The sequence below is a fragment of the Prionailurus viverrinus genome, chromosome A3 (genome assembly GCF_022837055.1).
Source record: "Prionailurus viverrinus isolate Anna chromosome A3, UM_Priviv_1.0, whole genome shotgun sequence".
NCBI lineage: Eukaryota > Metazoa > Chordata > Mammalia > Carnivora > Felidae > Prionailurus > Prionailurus viverrinus.
Window position 1 is genome coordinate 28,768,384 of NC_062563.1, and position 16,526 is coordinate 28,784,909.

The 16,526-nt window shown below is 47.2% G+C and overlaps 1 protein-coding gene across 4 annotated transcripts; it reads right to left on the bottom strand.

Annotated features, from left to right (window-relative positions):
* Positions 1-1,214: 1,214 nt before the first annotated feature.
* LOC125161923 (signal-regulatory protein beta-1-like) lies at positions 1,215-15,759 on the bottom strand. 4 transcript variants are annotated; one of them, XM_047852258.1, is made up of 5 exons: positions 15,457-15,752; positions 7,927-8,280; positions 4,430-4,456; positions 4,116-4,253; positions 1,215-1,613 (listed from the first exon to the last, which is right to left on the bottom strand). In XM_047852258.1, exons 1-5 carry the CDS (start codon positions 15,620-15,622, stop codon positions 1,501-1,503), a joined length of 798 nt encoding a protein of 265 aa, XP_047708214.1. In that variant the 5' UTR covers positions 15,623-15,752; the 3' UTR covers positions 1,215-1,500. The 4 variants fall into 4 exon arrangements, with proteins under 4 accessions (XP_047708214.1, XP_047708217.1, XP_047708215.1 ...); XM_047852259.1 differs by having other exon boundaries at positions 1,499-3,643; positions 15,457-15,759; XM_047852260.1 differs by having other exon boundaries at positions 1,530-1,613; positions 4,095-4,253; positions 15,457-15,759.
* Between the last annotated feature and the right edge of the window lie 767 nt (positions 15,760-16,526).

Sequence of the window (16,526 nt, forward strand, 5' to 3'; positions counted from 1 at the left end):
TACCTCCTAAACACCTGTGGAATCTGTTTCTCCATCACGATCATCTCTTGCCCGAATGAAAACTATTACTTCCTAAATGGCCACCCCCATCTTGTTTTGCCCAGTGTCAGCTCTGCCTTCTCCTTCATCCAAGGTGGTCTTCTACGACACAGATCTGATTATACCCCTTTCCTGCATAAAGAGTTTTGTGGTTTCTCATTGCTCTTGTAAAGTCAGAGTGCTTGGTATTTTGTAAATGGTAATGGTGTATATTACACCAATATACATATATTACATTGGTAATATACATCCTTTAAAGCACAAATCATTGCCATGTCCAATATACAATGGTATATTGTATATGGCATGAGGTATATGGTATATGGACTATGGCTTATAGTGTATGGTATATGATATGTGGTCCATCCTTCCATGACTGGCTTGGCCCCTAGAGTCAAAAGGCTTCCCACCTTTACTGGTACCAATGACCACACGGGAAACGGTTATTAAGATGAATATTAACAGGCGGGTCTTTTCAGGGAGTACTTTCAGGACCAAACATGTGGAAGGGAGGAGAAGGGAGTAGGAATGTGTAAAAGAAGTTGAGCTGCCGTGAGGTCCCAATGAAGATTCAGCCGATCTCCTATGTGATCTGGTGCTAGGATGTGATTTCAGAGTTGTCCTGAGCTGGGGTGAGCGGGCTGGGCCTCTATATCCCCATGTTGAAGAGCCCCTGGATGTGGCAGGTTACCGGGCATGACCTGGGGCAAGGTGGCTGTCCTCAGCTGAGGCCATCTCAGAGAGGGTCACAGCCCAGGGCCACCTCCTGAGACCTGGTGCATCACAGCATCCACCTTGCTCTGCAGAGCCCCTTCGAACTCTGTTCCTTGACGTCAGCACATGGATTAACCCCCCTTCCCCGCCCCCCATTGAGGTCCTTAGAACTACCCCACTCATCCAGGGGCCTAGAGGTCTCTGAGCACACCTGGACGAACTGGGCTTTACCACTTGGAAAAGTTTAGGATGAATATCATGGGGGACTGAGAAGTAGCTCCTTCTGGGATCTCTGAGTGCCTGGCTCTGGAGTGAGCTGTGGCAGAGGACAGAGGAAGGAGGAGAAGAAACCTCAGACCTGACGGGAGATAAAACCTGGATATAAACACAAACCCCCCCCACCACTCATTTCCTTGCAGTGTCCCCCAGCGGGGTGCAAAAGGAAGATAGAGAGCTGAGGACAAGATGTTAAAGTTTTTTTTATTGGACTCAATTTTGTGAAACAGTTTTACATTTAGAAAAAACTTGGAACAATCCTTCAGAGTTTCAATATACAGCTGCACACAGTTTCCCCTCTTATTAATGTCTTACAGTAATCTGGTATATCTGTTATAACTTAATGAACCAATATTGGTACATTATTATTAAGCAAAGTCCATAATTTTTCTAGATTTTACTTGACTTGGGCTACTAGAAGAAAACACTGTAAACTAGATGCCTTGAACAACAGGAACTTCTTTCCCACTGTTAAGGAGGCTGGAAGTCTGAGATCAGGGTGCCGTGATCATTGGGTTGGGATGTGTGTTTGCCACAATAGCAAAGCAGGTGGTTATGTAGTCTCCTGGTTTCCCGCGATAAACCTGCGTGACATTGTACAAAAGTGAAGAAATGGCAAAAGGGAATGGGCACAAAGCTGAAAGTGCACAGGAGAAAGGAGAAAAGATGAGGTTAGAGGTCAAGTTCAAACTGAATGTAAGAGGGGTTCATGAAGCCATGGCGGCCTTCATGGGAATGCTGCCGGGAATACCGTTGCCCGAGTCTAGATATGCACCCAGAGGAGCAGAGTGAAGATAAACTTACCACGTACCTGAGGAGGTGGGGCTGGGGGTGGGGGCGGGGACAGAGAATGTCCCGGAGGGAGTGACACCAGCATATATTCACATTAATATTGTAAAGATATCGCAGCATTGGAAGTGCAAGGGATGGAATGTTAGAAACTGATCCCAACTGAGAAAGGAGTGACACTGTGGTTAGAAGAAGGCAAGCCCTCTGCAAACTACTCTTGATAAGTCTTTACAAAAGATAAAACACTTCCCTTTTCAACATTTCTAATGTTTGCAATGACCCCATACCAAATGAATAACAGCTTTACTTTTCTTTTTTCATGTCCTTATGTCCTTATACATTCCTAACTGATAGTTGGAGGGCTTCTAATATGTTGAAAGAAGTTTTTAAAGGTCACAGAAAAATTGTTACTTTTCCCCTCTGATTATTGAGATCACTTCGCTTGCTTTCAGTGGCGCTGTCATTGCCTAAGTCCTGCGTCACTGTGCAAAGTGAGCACTGTCTCCGTTTATCGTGTCAGCTGATCTTAAGTTCTAGGGAAACAACTCAGTTTGGGTTTGAGCTGTGAAAGCACACAGTGAGAGACAGGAATTGGCATTTTATGTGGGTGGTTTAAGGAAGGTGCTTTTCATAAAGTGACTGGTCAGCAGAGCTTGAAAGGGGGAGAGACCAAGCCGTGCACATCTGTAGGGGGAAGAAGCACAGAAGGGAGACAATTTGACCTCCATTTCCAAAGGGTCACTGAGGCGGAACCCGGAGAGTCTGTTAGGCACGTGGCAATGGCCCAGGAAGGGATGCTGGTGGCCGGGACCAGGGGCCAGCCCGGGAACGAGCAGTGTGCAGGTACTGGGTGGAGCTCCCTGGTGGGCGGGAGGAGGCTTGCCCTCGCTCCTGAGAGCTTTCCAGGAATTTTGCAAGCTAGTTGTTCCACTGTTGGCAGCTTGAAATTGGCCGCATTGGAAGTGTAGACACTGCAGAAGTGGACAAGCACTACAAATCGGGCTTCTTTTTCCCCCTGAGAAGTGGATTGTTGAACATTTACCATGTCACCACTGGACATAGCATTATGAAGGCAGAATTGAACACGGGGTATGAAGAAGGAAACCAGGGAAGGGTCCAGGTTTCTGGACTGCCAGCACCTATACACGAGCGGGGAGGTCAGGAAAGATGAAGCTGAATGGGGAGCTGGTGTCCCCGTCACAGGGAGAGGAAGGAAACCTCTCTACTTTGAGTAGAAGGACATGTAGGCAAAGCGGAAAGAGAATCATTTCTCTTCTTCCACCCAGGATGGGATTCATTTGCATTCAGGAGGCATTGGAGAACCTCACTGAGGCTGGCGAGTCTGGGGGTTGGCAGGAATGGCCCATGAGAGCACAGCCTTGAGTGTGTACTTAATGGCCACGGTCCCCAGGAAATGGATGAGAGATAGCCTGGTACACGTACACGTGACTTGTTTCTCACATTCTAGGAAGATACCCGTGTGTCAGTTTCCAGAGCACGTTCCCATGGCCCCTGCTCAGGACCAGGTATGAAGACCAGCTCTGGGGGCATCAAGGACTGGGAGAGGAGCAGCAGGAACTGTGGGCAGGTGGGTCTCTGGGGAAGCAGGCATCTGGGGCAGGGTTGTGGAAGCTTCTAGTTGTTCCTTGTCTTAGGCTGGGCCCCTCAGGGAAGGAAGGAGGCAGCAGAGACCGAGGATGGCATGTAGCAGGGGAGGAAGGAAGGAGCCGTGGACCCATGTTCACATTTCATTATCTGCTCATCATTCCAGAAATGTTCTCCCCATGTCTCCTATGTCCTTGGTGCTATTTTCCTCCTGGGTCACCTGTAGTGAGAGGACAGGCAGTCCCTGACATGGACTGTGCCTCCTCAGCCTTCCTCCCTAGGTCCTGATCCCCCTTCCCCATCCTCTCCAGTCTGTCCCACGGAGGGTCAGAGCGGGAGCCGTCCTCAGAGCAGCCAGCGGGCACCTGTCACATTCCTCTAAATGTGGACACCTTGCGCCCAAATAATCTAGAGATGGTCTCCACGGGGTTTCCCACCATCCAGCCCCTCTACCCACTTCCTTCCAAGAAGCCCTAGGACTCTGTGCACATCCTTTGACAGCCCTTGACCCCACCTACTTCCTGCAGGACCCCCACGGTCTTCTTGGGAGTTGGGAACCTCTCGGAACAATCCCTGAGGCTCCAGAGGGTGTGGACGGAGATGCGTCACCTGCTCTTTACTCCAGGTGGGCGCTGACCCTGTATGACCTGTGGGCTGCCCCTTCCACTGACCTGGCTCCTTCTAGGACTGACCTGGCTCTGTCCTCCTTGTCCATGACTCACAGTCAGTCCATCGCTTCCTGTGGCCATAGATGGCAGAGACAAAGACGAGTAGCAGCAGCTTGGGGCCCAGGGAGAGAGCCACCAAGAGTGAAGGAGAGAGTTCTAGGTCTGAAAATGAAGGGACAGGAGGCAGCATCAGAGAGGGATCCAGGAGTCCACTCCCAGGGGCCTCCACTTACCCCAACCTAGGGAACCTGGGCCCATCAATGGTCTGAAGCTCATGAATTTCCCCTGTGAGAGCCTCGAGGCAGAATTCAGGGTAAGAAGTACTTCCTTTCACTCACCTTTTCCCGGGCTGCCAGCTCTCCTTCCTGAGGGAAGACATGGGGACAATGAGAACTCAACAACATGCAAGTGAGCTTTACTGACTTGTTCCCCACACCCCATGGGGCAGGTCTGACACTCTCCTTCTGAGGAGGGAACAGGCTCATAGTTTACGGAGGGTCACAAGATGAGTGGGAAATCACTCACTGCTGTCCCGTAGGGTGAATCTGTGACCTTGTCTTTGGACCAGGACATGTCCAACCTTTCAGGGTCATAGCAACGAATATCAGCCCAGCCTCGAGTACAGTTAAGACAATGTCATGGTGAATGAGGTGCAAGGCTGTCCTGCTTTCTTCCACGCACAGGCCTCGATGACCCCGTGTTCTCACGTGTTGAAGGTGCCCTCAGGGTGACCTGACCTCACAAGACCTGCTGCTTGGACAACACCCTAGAGAGGTAAGAAATGGGGCTTCAAACACCATCCAGCCCACACAGACCCTGGTGCCAACATCAGGGAACATCTTTCTGTTGCACATAGATCACTGTTCTGGATGCATAGCTTCAGATTCTTTGCCTTTTTATGATGATTGCTTTTTGCTCTTAGATTTACATCAAGAAGTCCCAGTAAGTTTTTGAAATATACGGAATAATCTTTGAGGAAGAGGCCGAGACACCATTTTTACCCCTGGCATGTTGGCAGATGGTGGGTCCTAGCTGGGTGGCCGTCTGATCTTATACTCAGTTGAAAGAGGTGCATTGCCCATGTTTGCACCTGCTTCTAGAGGGCAGCCTGCAGCAGAGGCCTGGAGGAAGAGCGGGTACAGAGGTTTCGCCCCTCCGCTCCATTTTAAAAAGTCAAAAATAGCATCCGGCTCGTCCAAGTATGACTCTTCTGTGCTGCCTTGTGTTCACTATCTCCCTTTGCCAGTCTTGCCTCCTTCCCTGTCTCACACGCATGTGAATCGGGCAGCGCTCTACAGTGAGCTGTCCCCTTTCTCGTATATCTTAGAGGCTGCTTCCCAAGGCAGGTGACCTGCGGAGTTTGTCTGGGAGGGGTCTGGAAACCCAGCTCTAAGGTGCAGAGACAGACCTGGGTCTCAGTCAGCTGACTGGCCAAGAGGTCCCCAGCCTGGTAGTGGGGCAGGGGTAGGGCCCAGCCGTCCCTGCTATTGTCACTGCTAAAACCTCACAGTGGTGACCTGGGATGATGTGAGCAGAGAGGATGGGAGTACCCTGGCAATCTGGAAATGAGTTGGGAATTACAGGAACTATGGGATTGGATGGGTGTTGCTGGGCTGATGCCTTTCAGAGAAAGACGATGCAAACTAAGACCAGTGAATCACACCTGAAAGGTCAAGTGTGAAAGAGGACATCCGGGCAACATTGTAGACTCACACCTCCTAGAGCCGGAGGGAAGAAAAAGCTAAGGACCTAATTGGGTCCACCATCACCACAAGAGCGTCGGCACTAGAGAAGATTGGATTCTCAGCTTCAGTGCAGCTGCTTTGCCAGAACAGGGCCATGATGGGGAACGATGGGAGACAGATACTGAGATATGTGGGATAGGGACTTTGGAGACAGGGCATTCAAAGCCCTCAGGGCACTTGTGTCTGCTGAGGACAAGGCAGCACCTTAGTTACTCATCTCTGAATAGAACTTCTAAACCCAAAGGAAAAAGAATAAAAGGACAGTAAATTCTATGGCAATCTGGTTCTCAACAGTCCTCGAAGACAATGCCCAACCTTCAAAATCTCTGGGAGACAAAAGAGAAAATTCACCAAATCCAAAAGCTCAGTCACCTACACTGCTGCCTTCCCACCCTCACCAGCCAAAGGAAAGGGCAGGTGAAGGGGCCAAGGAGGCTGAAAGTTATTTAGAAATCCCACTGCCAATATTAAATCCAACTTAAATTAGAAAATATTGAAATATGTTCCGCACATCAGGACACAGATTATAGGAAACTGTTTCAAAGTATGCCTGACTTGGGACTTGGGATGGTTGGCCAAGATCCCTCAGAGTCTGTGAATAGGGTACATTCCATGGCAAGAGAGACTTGTGTGGTCATTAGGTAGGGTTTTCAGTGGGTCGTTATTTTGGATTATCAGAGTGGAGCCAACTTAATCACAGAGACCTTTACAAGTGAAGGAGGGAGACAGGAGAGTGGGAGCAGGAGGCATATTGACCGCAGCAGAAATAGGTCAGGAACGGGACCCTAGGCGCTGGAACAGCAAGGACACCGACTCTACCCTGGGGCGGCCAGAAGGAACACTTCCTGACAACTCATTTCAGACTTTCTGCCTCTGGAAATGGAAGAAAGGAATGTGTGTCATTTTAAGCCACTGAGAGTGTGCTCATTACTATTGTAGCCATAGGAACCTGAAACAGGGAGGCAGGGATATTTTAAGAGAACCGTGCCAGAGTATCAAGAAGACGGTTGGAGCTTTCTTCCGCTGTGACCAGGACAGTGAGTGTGCAGAGAGAGCAGGGCTGTGCCTCAGGCTGCTTGGCATTTAACCTTGGCTCCTTGTTTTCCTGCTCGGGTCAGATCCCCTGAGCCTCGGTGTCCCCATCAATGAACAGGGAAGACGAGGCCCCTCCCTGTAGCTCTGGTGATACGGAGTAGCTTTCATGATGAAGATACAGTATCTGGCCTGGTGCCCCCCAGGGTCCTCCTTCATCGGTTCTCACCTGAATGGGAAGCTTGGGGAAGAGGAAGAAGCAATCTGCTAGAGGCACAGGTCTTCCTGGTGGTGGAGCCAGGTACTAAGCTGCAGTGCTGAGACAAAGGATGCACCCCTGGGACCTTCCGTAATACCTGCACCATCAGAAAAGCCACCTTCCCTGCCTATGGCCAAGGGATGTGCAAAGACTCAGTTGCTGTTATGTGAGTTAGCGCCTGAATCGCACGAGGGTTTTCTGGACAGACCCACAGCCAATACCCAACCTCTGGCCTCTCCTCCAAACTGGACTGTCTGTGGAAACAGGGAGCCTGGGCTGCTTCTCACTGTGACTTTTCTGAAGGTGAAACAAAGACGTTGTCCTGCATCCCTTCCCTGACGTAAGCTTCATGAGACAAAAGCCGTCGCCTGTTTTGTTTCCTGCGACTTCCACAGCACCCAGAGCAGGGAATGCACCCAGCAGGTGCTAAGTGCTGAGTAAAGGGAGTGCTGGCCACATGAAGCAGAGGTCTCTCCAGAGGCAGGGGTGAGGTGAGGCCTTGTAACTGGGAAAGTTGCTCAGACTTTCGGTCCCTCATCACTGGAACCAGAGGGCTGGTCAGGATTGGAAAAGGGAAGAGCTGGGAGCCTGCAGGCTGAGGTTCCAGATTTTCCACCAATTACCAGCCATGGGGCCTTGAGCAAATAGCACAACCTCTCTAGGCCTCAACGTCCCTGATCCATGGAAGGGGCTGATTCAGGGGCACCCATAACAGCACCTGATCCTTATCTGTTGCTCAAGTGATGGAGGACATTCTTATTGACTTGTTGTCACAACCAGGAGACGGAGTGATACTCACCGCTCACAGTGACCTGGGTGCCTGGTCCAGACTTAAACTCCACCTCACGGGCCCCTTTCTGGAACTTCACACAGTAGTAGGTTCCAGCGTCTGCTGGGGTGATGTTACTGATGCGGATGGAAAAGTCCATGTTGTTTCTTCTTGTGGCGTCTGAAACATTTGTTACGCGGGGAAAGTGGCCTCCTCCGAAACTGAAGATTAACTCCCGGTCTGGCCCCGTCCCCCTGAACCATCTGATTTTCCCAACGGGGACCAGGGAGGTCAGGGTGCAGTGCAGAGTGGCTGTCTCTCCGGCTGTGACAGACACCAGCTTCTCCGGCTGGATCACCTGCAGCTCCGCCTCACCTGCCACACCTGGAAGGAGAACAAAGCAGGTATTTAGCACCCTTGTGCGATCCTGTCCATCTGCTCAAGTGTTTATCCACAACAGCTTTCACTGAGTGCCACCGTGAGCCCAGCCCGCTGCGTGTACACGGCATGTAGCCCTCGCGATGAGCCTGTGACATGGGACCCTGTTACAGACGAGGAAGGAAAACACAGAGAGATTCAGTGATACATATATCACATTTTCTTTATCCATTCATCAATAATGGACATTTGGGCTCTTCCCATACTATTGTTAATAGTGCTGCTATAAACACTGGGGTCCATGTGTCCTCCAATCTGTGTTTTTGTATACTTTGGAGAAATATCCAGTAGTGCAATTGCTGGCTAATGGGGTAGCTCTGTCTCTAACTTTCTGAGGAACCTCCATACTGCTTTCTAGAGTGGTTGCACCAGGTTACATTCCCACCAACAGTTTGAGAAGGTTTCCCTCTGTCCGCATCCTGGCCAACATCCGTTGTTTCCTAAGGCGTTACTTTTGGCCATTCTGACAAGTGTGAGTGGTATCTAATTGTAGTTTTGTTTTGTATTTCCCTGGCGATGAGTGGTATTGAGCATGTTTCTTCCCGTATCTGTTAGTCGTTTGTACGTTTTCTCAGCCATCCAAAGGAATGCAATATTGCCAATAGCAATGACGTGAATGGAACCAGAGTGTGTTATGCGAAGGGAAATAGGTCAGTTGGAAAAAAGATACTGAATGATTTCAGTGATAGGTGGAGTTTAAGAAACAAAACAGATGAACAGAGGGGAGGGGAAGGAAAAGTAAAATAGGATAGAAATAGAAAAGGAGCGAACCATAAGAGACTTTTTAGCTATAGAGAACACTGTGGGTTTCTGGAGGGGAAGTGGGTGGGGGGATGGGCTAATTGAGTGATGGGCATTAAGAAGCAGAATTGTCGTGATGAGCACTGGGTGTTATATGTAAGCAATGAATTATTAAATTCTATTCCTGAAACCAATACTACACTATATGTTAACTAACTTGAATTTATTTTGTTAAATATAATTTATTGTCAAATTGGTTTCCATACAGCATCCAGCGCTCATCCCAACAGACATAAATAAATGGAAAAACTTCCTCTGTGCGTGCATTGGAAGACTTCATATTGTTAAGATGTCAATACTACCTAAAGCGATCTACAGATTCAATACAATTGTTATCAAAACCCCCATGGCATTTTTTTTTTTTTTTTTTGCAGAAATGGAAAAGCCCATTCTAGAATTCATATGCAGTTTCCAGGGACCTAGATCACCAAACAATCCTGGAAAAGAAAATAGTTGGGAAACTCATACTTCTTGATTTAAAAGCCTACTACATAGTATAATAATTAGAGTACTATAGTACTGAAAAGAATAGAGGGATAGAGCAATGAAATTGAATAGAAAGCCTAGAAATAAACCCTCACATATATGGTCAAAAGATTTTCAACAAGAGTGCCAAGACCATTCAGTGAGGGAAAGAGTACTGTTTTCAACATGAGATGCTGGGAAAATGGGATATCTACATGCAAAAAAAGAATTTGAACCCTCATTTTACTCTATATAGAAAAATGAGCTCATTGGATGAAGGGACCTAAATGTAAGAGCTAAATGTATAAAATTCAGAGAAAAAACCGTAGGCAAAACTCATGATATTGGATTTGACAATGATTTCTTGGATAAGAAACCAAAGGGACACATAATAAAATTAAAATATCTGTAAATTAGACTTCATCAAAATTACAAACTTTTGCGTAGCAGGGGACAATATTAAAAGTGAAAGAGGGACACCTTGGTCGCTCAGTCGGTTAGACATCCAACTCTTGATTTCAGCTCAGGTCATGATCTCATGGTTCATGAGTTCAAGCCCCAGGTTGGGCTCTGTGCTAACAGTGCGGAGCCTGCTTGGGATTCTCTCTCTCTCTCTCTCTCTCTCTGCCCCTCCTCCACTTGCACTCTCTCTGTCTCTCTCAAAATAAACAAACTTACAAAAAAAAGTGAAAGAACTCACAGAATGGGAGAAAATATTTGCAAAGCATATGTCTCAGAAAGAATTAATAACCGGCATATATAAAGAATTCCTACAATTCAACAAAAAAATGTCAAATAGCCCTGTTAAAAAATGGACCAAAGACTAGAATAGACATGTCTACAAAGAAGATACTCAAATGGTGAGTAAGCACAAGATATTGAACATCACTAGTCATTAGAAAAATGAAAATCAAAACCACAATGAGATACACTTTCATCCCTGAGAATGGCTTTTATCAAAAACAAAAGAAAGCAAAACCAAAATACAAGAAAATTAAAAATCAAAAAATAAGGATTGAGTAAGCTGTGGAGAAACTGAAACTCTTGTATGTCGATGGTAGAAATATAAAATGGTGCGGCCGTTGTGGAAACAGTTGTGTTATCATTAATCATTAAAATTTAAATGTAGAATTTGTATGATCCAACAATTCCACTCTTAGGTAAATATTCCCCAAATTACAGGTAAGTACTCAAATACTTGTACATCCTTGTTCATAGCAGCATTATTCATGATAACCGAAAGGTAGCAGAAAAAATTCATTTCTATCCATAGATGAATGGATAAACAAAATGTTGCTGTATGTATGTATGTGATATATATATATATACACACACATACACACACATATATATGTATATATATGGAATTTTATTCGGCCTTAATAAGCATTAATAAGCAATGATAGTCTTGGGGTGCCTGGGTGGCTCAGGTGGTTGTGCGTCTGACTTCGGCTCAGTCATGATCTCACAGTTTGTGAGTTCGAGCCCTGCATGGGTCTCGCTGTTGTCAGCAAAGAACCTGCCTCGGGTCCTCTGCGCCTCTCTTTCTGTGTCCCTCCCCAGCTCACACTGTCTTTCTCAAAAATAAACAAACAACAATAACAGCAGCAACAACAAACAAGAGCAGTGATAATCTGATATATACTATAATCTGGATGAACCTCAAAAGTATCATTCTAGGGTGACATATGCCAGACACAAAAGGACAGATATATGGTTCCATGTATATGAAGTACCTAGAAAAGACAGATTCATAGATACTAAAAAGTAGTTGCTGTGGGGGTGGAAGGAATGGAGAATTCTTGCTTAACGGGTACAGCGTCTGCTTAGGATGTTGAAAAAAATCCTGAAATGTGCGGTGGTACCAGCTTCACAACTATGTGAACGTACTTAATGCCACTGAATTGTATCCTGAAAAATGGCTGAAATAGTAGATTTCGTGTTATGTATATTTTAGCACATAAGAAATATCTACTCAAACAAGGTGATCCCCCCCATGTAGAGCCTTTCAATTGGACTAAATGACTCAAGGAGAAAGAAAATGTATCGTTCCAGGGGGTCATGCATTTGAGAAATCTGCCCCCGAAGGGGGAGATAGAACCATGGGAATGTCTAAGCAGGGGAACTAGTAGGCTACAAAATTGTTCATGTTCTGCAAAGAGTTGTGGGACGTTGCCTATGGCTGAACATTGAGTTATGCATTGAAAGGATGCGAGCCGCCTTTGGAGCAATCATTGAGCTGCGTGTGCCAGACTTTGCAGGTGGATTTCACTGCCTCAGTGACTAGCCAGTCTCTGAAGACACAGAGAAATACAAAATTATTCCTTATTACTGGAAGTGTCCTAAAAACTAGGCAGGGATATAAATCAGAGAAACGGGCTGTTCTGGCACCACACACACACCTGTGTTCTTTTCTATTGTTCAGCTACTCCTCGGGGAGAAAATTTGTGGTTCACTCTTGCAGAGTGTGAGCTGGTAAAACCCATGCACTTAGCACGATTTGCGACCGAGCATGTCTCCTCAGGAGGGCACGTGTTACCACAGCCAGGTCTTGGGTGTGCCAAGAACATCAAGTGGTTTGGTTTATGAGTTTGGACGAGGAGATTGGGGTGAGGAAACTGAGCTGCTAAGACAAAAATGGGAAGACACAGGAATGCATTTTTGGAGGAAGACATGGAGGGACCAGGAGAGGGAGGAGGTAAGAGGGATCAGAGCATCAAGAGGAACCAGGGTGGGGCGCCTGGGTGGCTCAGTCGGTTAAGCGTCGGACTTTAGCTCAGGTCATGATCTCACGGTTTGTGAGTCTGAGCAGTGCGTTGGGCTCTGGGCTGACAGCCCAGAGCCTGGAGACTGTTTGGATCCTGTGTCTCCCTCTCTCTCTCTCCCTGCCCCTCTCCTGCTTACACTCTGTCTCTCTCTCTTTCTCTCTCTCAAAAATAAATACTTTTTAAAAAACCTTCAAACAAACAAACAAACAACAGGAACCAAGGAAAGGTGTAAACTCTGCCATCTGTGAAATCTATATTCCTCATAGATTTCCATCTCTGGCCCAGGTCTCGTCTCTGAACTCTGGATTTGTATGTGCAATGAGCCACTCAACAATTTGCATAGATAGAAGCAAACCTCTCACTGTTCACACTGCCCCAACTGAACTCCTCGGTTTCCCCCACATCCTTGTACATCTCAGATGAGGCACCTTTATTCTCCAAGATGCTCAGGTCCAAGCCCTTGGGAACCTCTCTTTCCACTCCAAATCCTATGTATCAGGAGATCCTGTTGTCTCCCCTTCTGCATGCACCCACAATCCGACCTCTTTCCCCTTCCTCTCCTGGCTGCTGTCTGGGTGCAAAATGCTTTTCCTTGTTTGCACGTACACGACGAACTCTTGAATGCTCTAGTCGCTTCTGTCTGTGCCCTATGGTGTCTAATCTCAACCAAATGCTAGCATAAGTTAAAACTCATGGTGGATCATGTCATTTCTGTCTTCAGAACCTTGCAGTGACAACCATTTTACTCAAGAGTGAAAGCCCAAACCCTTGAACAGAACAGGAGGATTCTACTCTCCTGCTGTTCCCGTGCTGTTCGGGAAGGCTCTTTCCCCAGAAGATCACATGGCTCACACCCCAAATTCTTGTAGTCTTTGCTCTAATCTCCCTGTTCAGTGATGCCCACCCAGGCTACCTCTTTAAATACATCCCACCCTGAAGAGTCTCTCATTGTCTTCTCCAGCTGTACTGTCATGTTTTTCCTTAACACTCATCACTTTCTAAATTGTTTTTTCAATATATGAAATTTATTGTCAAATTGGTTTCCATACAACACCCAGTGCTCATCCCAAAAGGTGCCCTCCTCTATACCCATCACCCAGCAGCCCTCCCACCCCCCATCAACCCTCAGTTTGTTCTCAGTTTTTTAGAGTCTCTTATGCTTTGGCTCTCTTCCACTCTAACCTCTTTTTTTTTTTTCTCTCCTTCCCCTCCCCCATGGGTTTCTGTTAAGTTTCTTAGAATCCACCTAAGAGTGAAAACATAACACTCATCACTTTCTAACATACTATGTTATTTCCTTATTTGGTATGTCTGTTGTTTCTTTTCCTTTTCTCCACTATGATATAACTTCCACGAGGGCATCTACTTTTTCTCTTTTAATAACCAGTATGCCCAAAGCTCATATAACAGTTCTTGGCACCTAGTAGTTACCCAGTAAATATTGGTGTAATGTGTGAATTGCCCAGTGTGATCCCTGTCTGAGACCCTGCCCTCTATTTTCAGTGGAGAATTTCTCAGGAAAATATAATGAGAAGCTGAATTTCCCATGAAGATGACTGTGGGGGAAAAAACTAGTTGCATATACTCAGAAAACGGAAGAGCCCAAAAGAAACAAACCACAAATGCTCTTCCTCCCCACCTTACCCTTCCCCCCCACCCTACCCTTCCTACCCTTCTGCAGATTTGCAGAAATCTCATGGGATGGATGTGGGGCCATAGGGTTCGAGAAGAGCAATGGTTAGACCCGTGAGATCTAGAATCAGACTGCCTGAGTTCAAATCATAGCCCTGCCTTCACCACTGAGTGACCTTGGGCTTTTCTGTGCCTTCTTTGCTTATCTGTAAGGTAGGGGGACAGAAATGTCTACCTTGGGTACAAAGATCACAGGACATAACAGACACATGCATTTCCAAGTGGGTGTAGCACATGGTGAGTGCTCAGGAAATTGGAAAGTGATTACGCATGAGATTTCCTGAGGCCTGGAGGCATCAGCTGACACTAGATGGTTGGGATCAGGATATGATTACAGGTGCAGATCATACAGGCAGGATCCTCGGTATCTTGTACCCCCTTTTATCCTCCCCACTCCGGTCCAGCATGGAGGACCTCCAAGGTAGTAACGCACAAAGTTCTACTCCTTCTACCCAGAGAGAAGTTTGCTTGTCTTAAGAGCTTGGTGGATAGTGAGCAGTACTTTAGAGAAATAGAAAAAGTGGGTGAGGAGCTGAGAGACAGGGAACCAAACATCTGTTCACTGTGCATTTCACGTAGAGTGGACGTGGCGTGAAGAAACCAATAAGAAAGCGTTTTCAGATATCCCATACCCACGTGTGCACCCTTCCTCATGCCCAAACATGTACACACACACATACACAAGTGCATTCCCAAGTATACATGAAGTGTGGCCCAGCATGCTAGCATACAGATCACTTTGAGGATTCCATGAAATTGTCATACATGTTAAAAGCCGAGTAAAAGATTCGGCGTGTAGGAATCACCCAACACATCGTTAACCAAAGTCTGGGAGGATACACAGCAGAACTGGAACTCTGGAGACCTCGGAGTGTGCAAAATGATGCCTCTTCTTCTGTTTCCCTCCCTGTATTTTCTGATGTTTGTTTAGTTAGCCTCCACCGAGAAGCCGAGCAGCATAACACGGTGAAAAGAATGAACCGTGGAGCTGGGTGGCCTGGACGTGAATCCCGGCAGATGCACTGACTTAGGTAGCTGACATTGGGCCATTAACTCTCTCTGCCTGAAATTCCCCATCTGCTGATCAGCAGTACAGTCCTAGCTATCAGGCAGGGGTGTTGTGAGAATTAGATCATTTAATACCTACAAACTTGTCCTTGTGACAGATTGAAGCCTCCACTGTCTGGATGCCTCTGGTAACAAGCTGTAGGTGATGGATGCATAGAGGAAATGCTCAGATCCCCGACTTCCTGCTCTCAGATGACACCCAGTCCTTGGTCTTCTGTGGCAGCCCTGGGTAGCACACCTCTGGTTACCTGGAAGCCCTTGATGTCCAGGGACATGGGAAGTGTTGTAGGATCAGGAAGAGGGGATTGTACCCCAAGGCAGTGCTTACCTGTGAGTCCCAACAGCAGAGCCAGCAGCAGGTAAGGAGGCAGGTGGGGCCCGGAGGCAGGGGCCAACATTGTGGAGGCCTGGGGGCCCTGCTCTGTGCAAATTTGTATGCTGGGTAGAATGGGCCTCTGTTCTGTAGAGAGGAAAAGCCTTCCTTCTCCTGTCATTAGGGGAAGTGCCTATGATGGGGTGACATGGGTGTGGGGCAACAGTCTGCTTCTAGATTGTGAAAGAGAAGTCAGGCAGAGAAGACCTCACTTGGTGAGGGGTCCTCTTCTCTTTTTCAGAGAGTGGAGAGGCCCAGGAGAGATAATGCTTCCTGCCTGCATGGGGTCTCAGCCCCCCCAGTGGGCCCTCCCCCCATCTTGAGGTCTTCATGGTGATTCCCCACTTGGGAGCCCCAGACCAAGGTGGATCTGCAGTTGGGGGCTGTGTCCCAAGCTCCTGAGCCCAGAACACTTAAGGGTGGCTGGCTTGTGGCCTCAGGCTCCACCAGCCTGCCAAACGACAGGGGAGATGTCTAGAAGTGAAGTAACTCCATGCTTTGGAGTTACTCAGCAGGAAGAAAAGTGGTTCACCAGAGCCTGCCCAACTTTGTGATTGAACGAGGTCTATTCCAGAACTGACTCCGCATTCCAACCCTGTATGTTGCAACTGGTAAAATTTCACCCAAAGGCATAGTACAGTGTGGACCTCTGAAGTTGTCTGTGTTTGGGGCACCTGGCTGGCGCAGTCCGCGGAACGTGTGACTCTTGATTCGGGGACTGTGGGTTTGGGCCACACCCGTGTAGATTACCTAAAAAAAAAATATCTGAGAATAAAAAAAAGCAGTTGTATGTGCTTACATCATTTTCGCTCCTCTTTCAGGAGAGGCAGTGGGTTATAGGTCCTAGAAATCATCACACTCCCAGGCATTTATCTGAGTGAAATGAAAACCAGGACCTCACAAAAACCCAAGTGGGAATGTTTACAACATTCTGTAATGACAAAAAGCTGGAAACATCCCGAACGTCCAGTAATAAGGGAAGGCTTGAACGAACTATAGTGCATTCATAGCAGGAACTACTTCTC

Coding starts and splice junctions, on each gene's coding strand:
- LOC125161923 (XM_047852258.1), bottom strand. CDS start 15,622: ATGACAGGAGAAGGAAGGCTTTTCCTCTCTACAGAACAGAGGCCCATT. Junction 8,281..15,456: donor TCTGCTGTTGGGACTCACAG/GTAAGCACTGCC, acceptor TTCTCCTTCCAG/GTGTGGCAGGTGAGGCGGAG. Junction 4,254..4,429: donor AGCTGGCAGCCCGGGAAAAG/GTGAGTGAAAGG, acceptor CTTCATTTTCAG/ACCTAGAACTCTCTCCTTCA.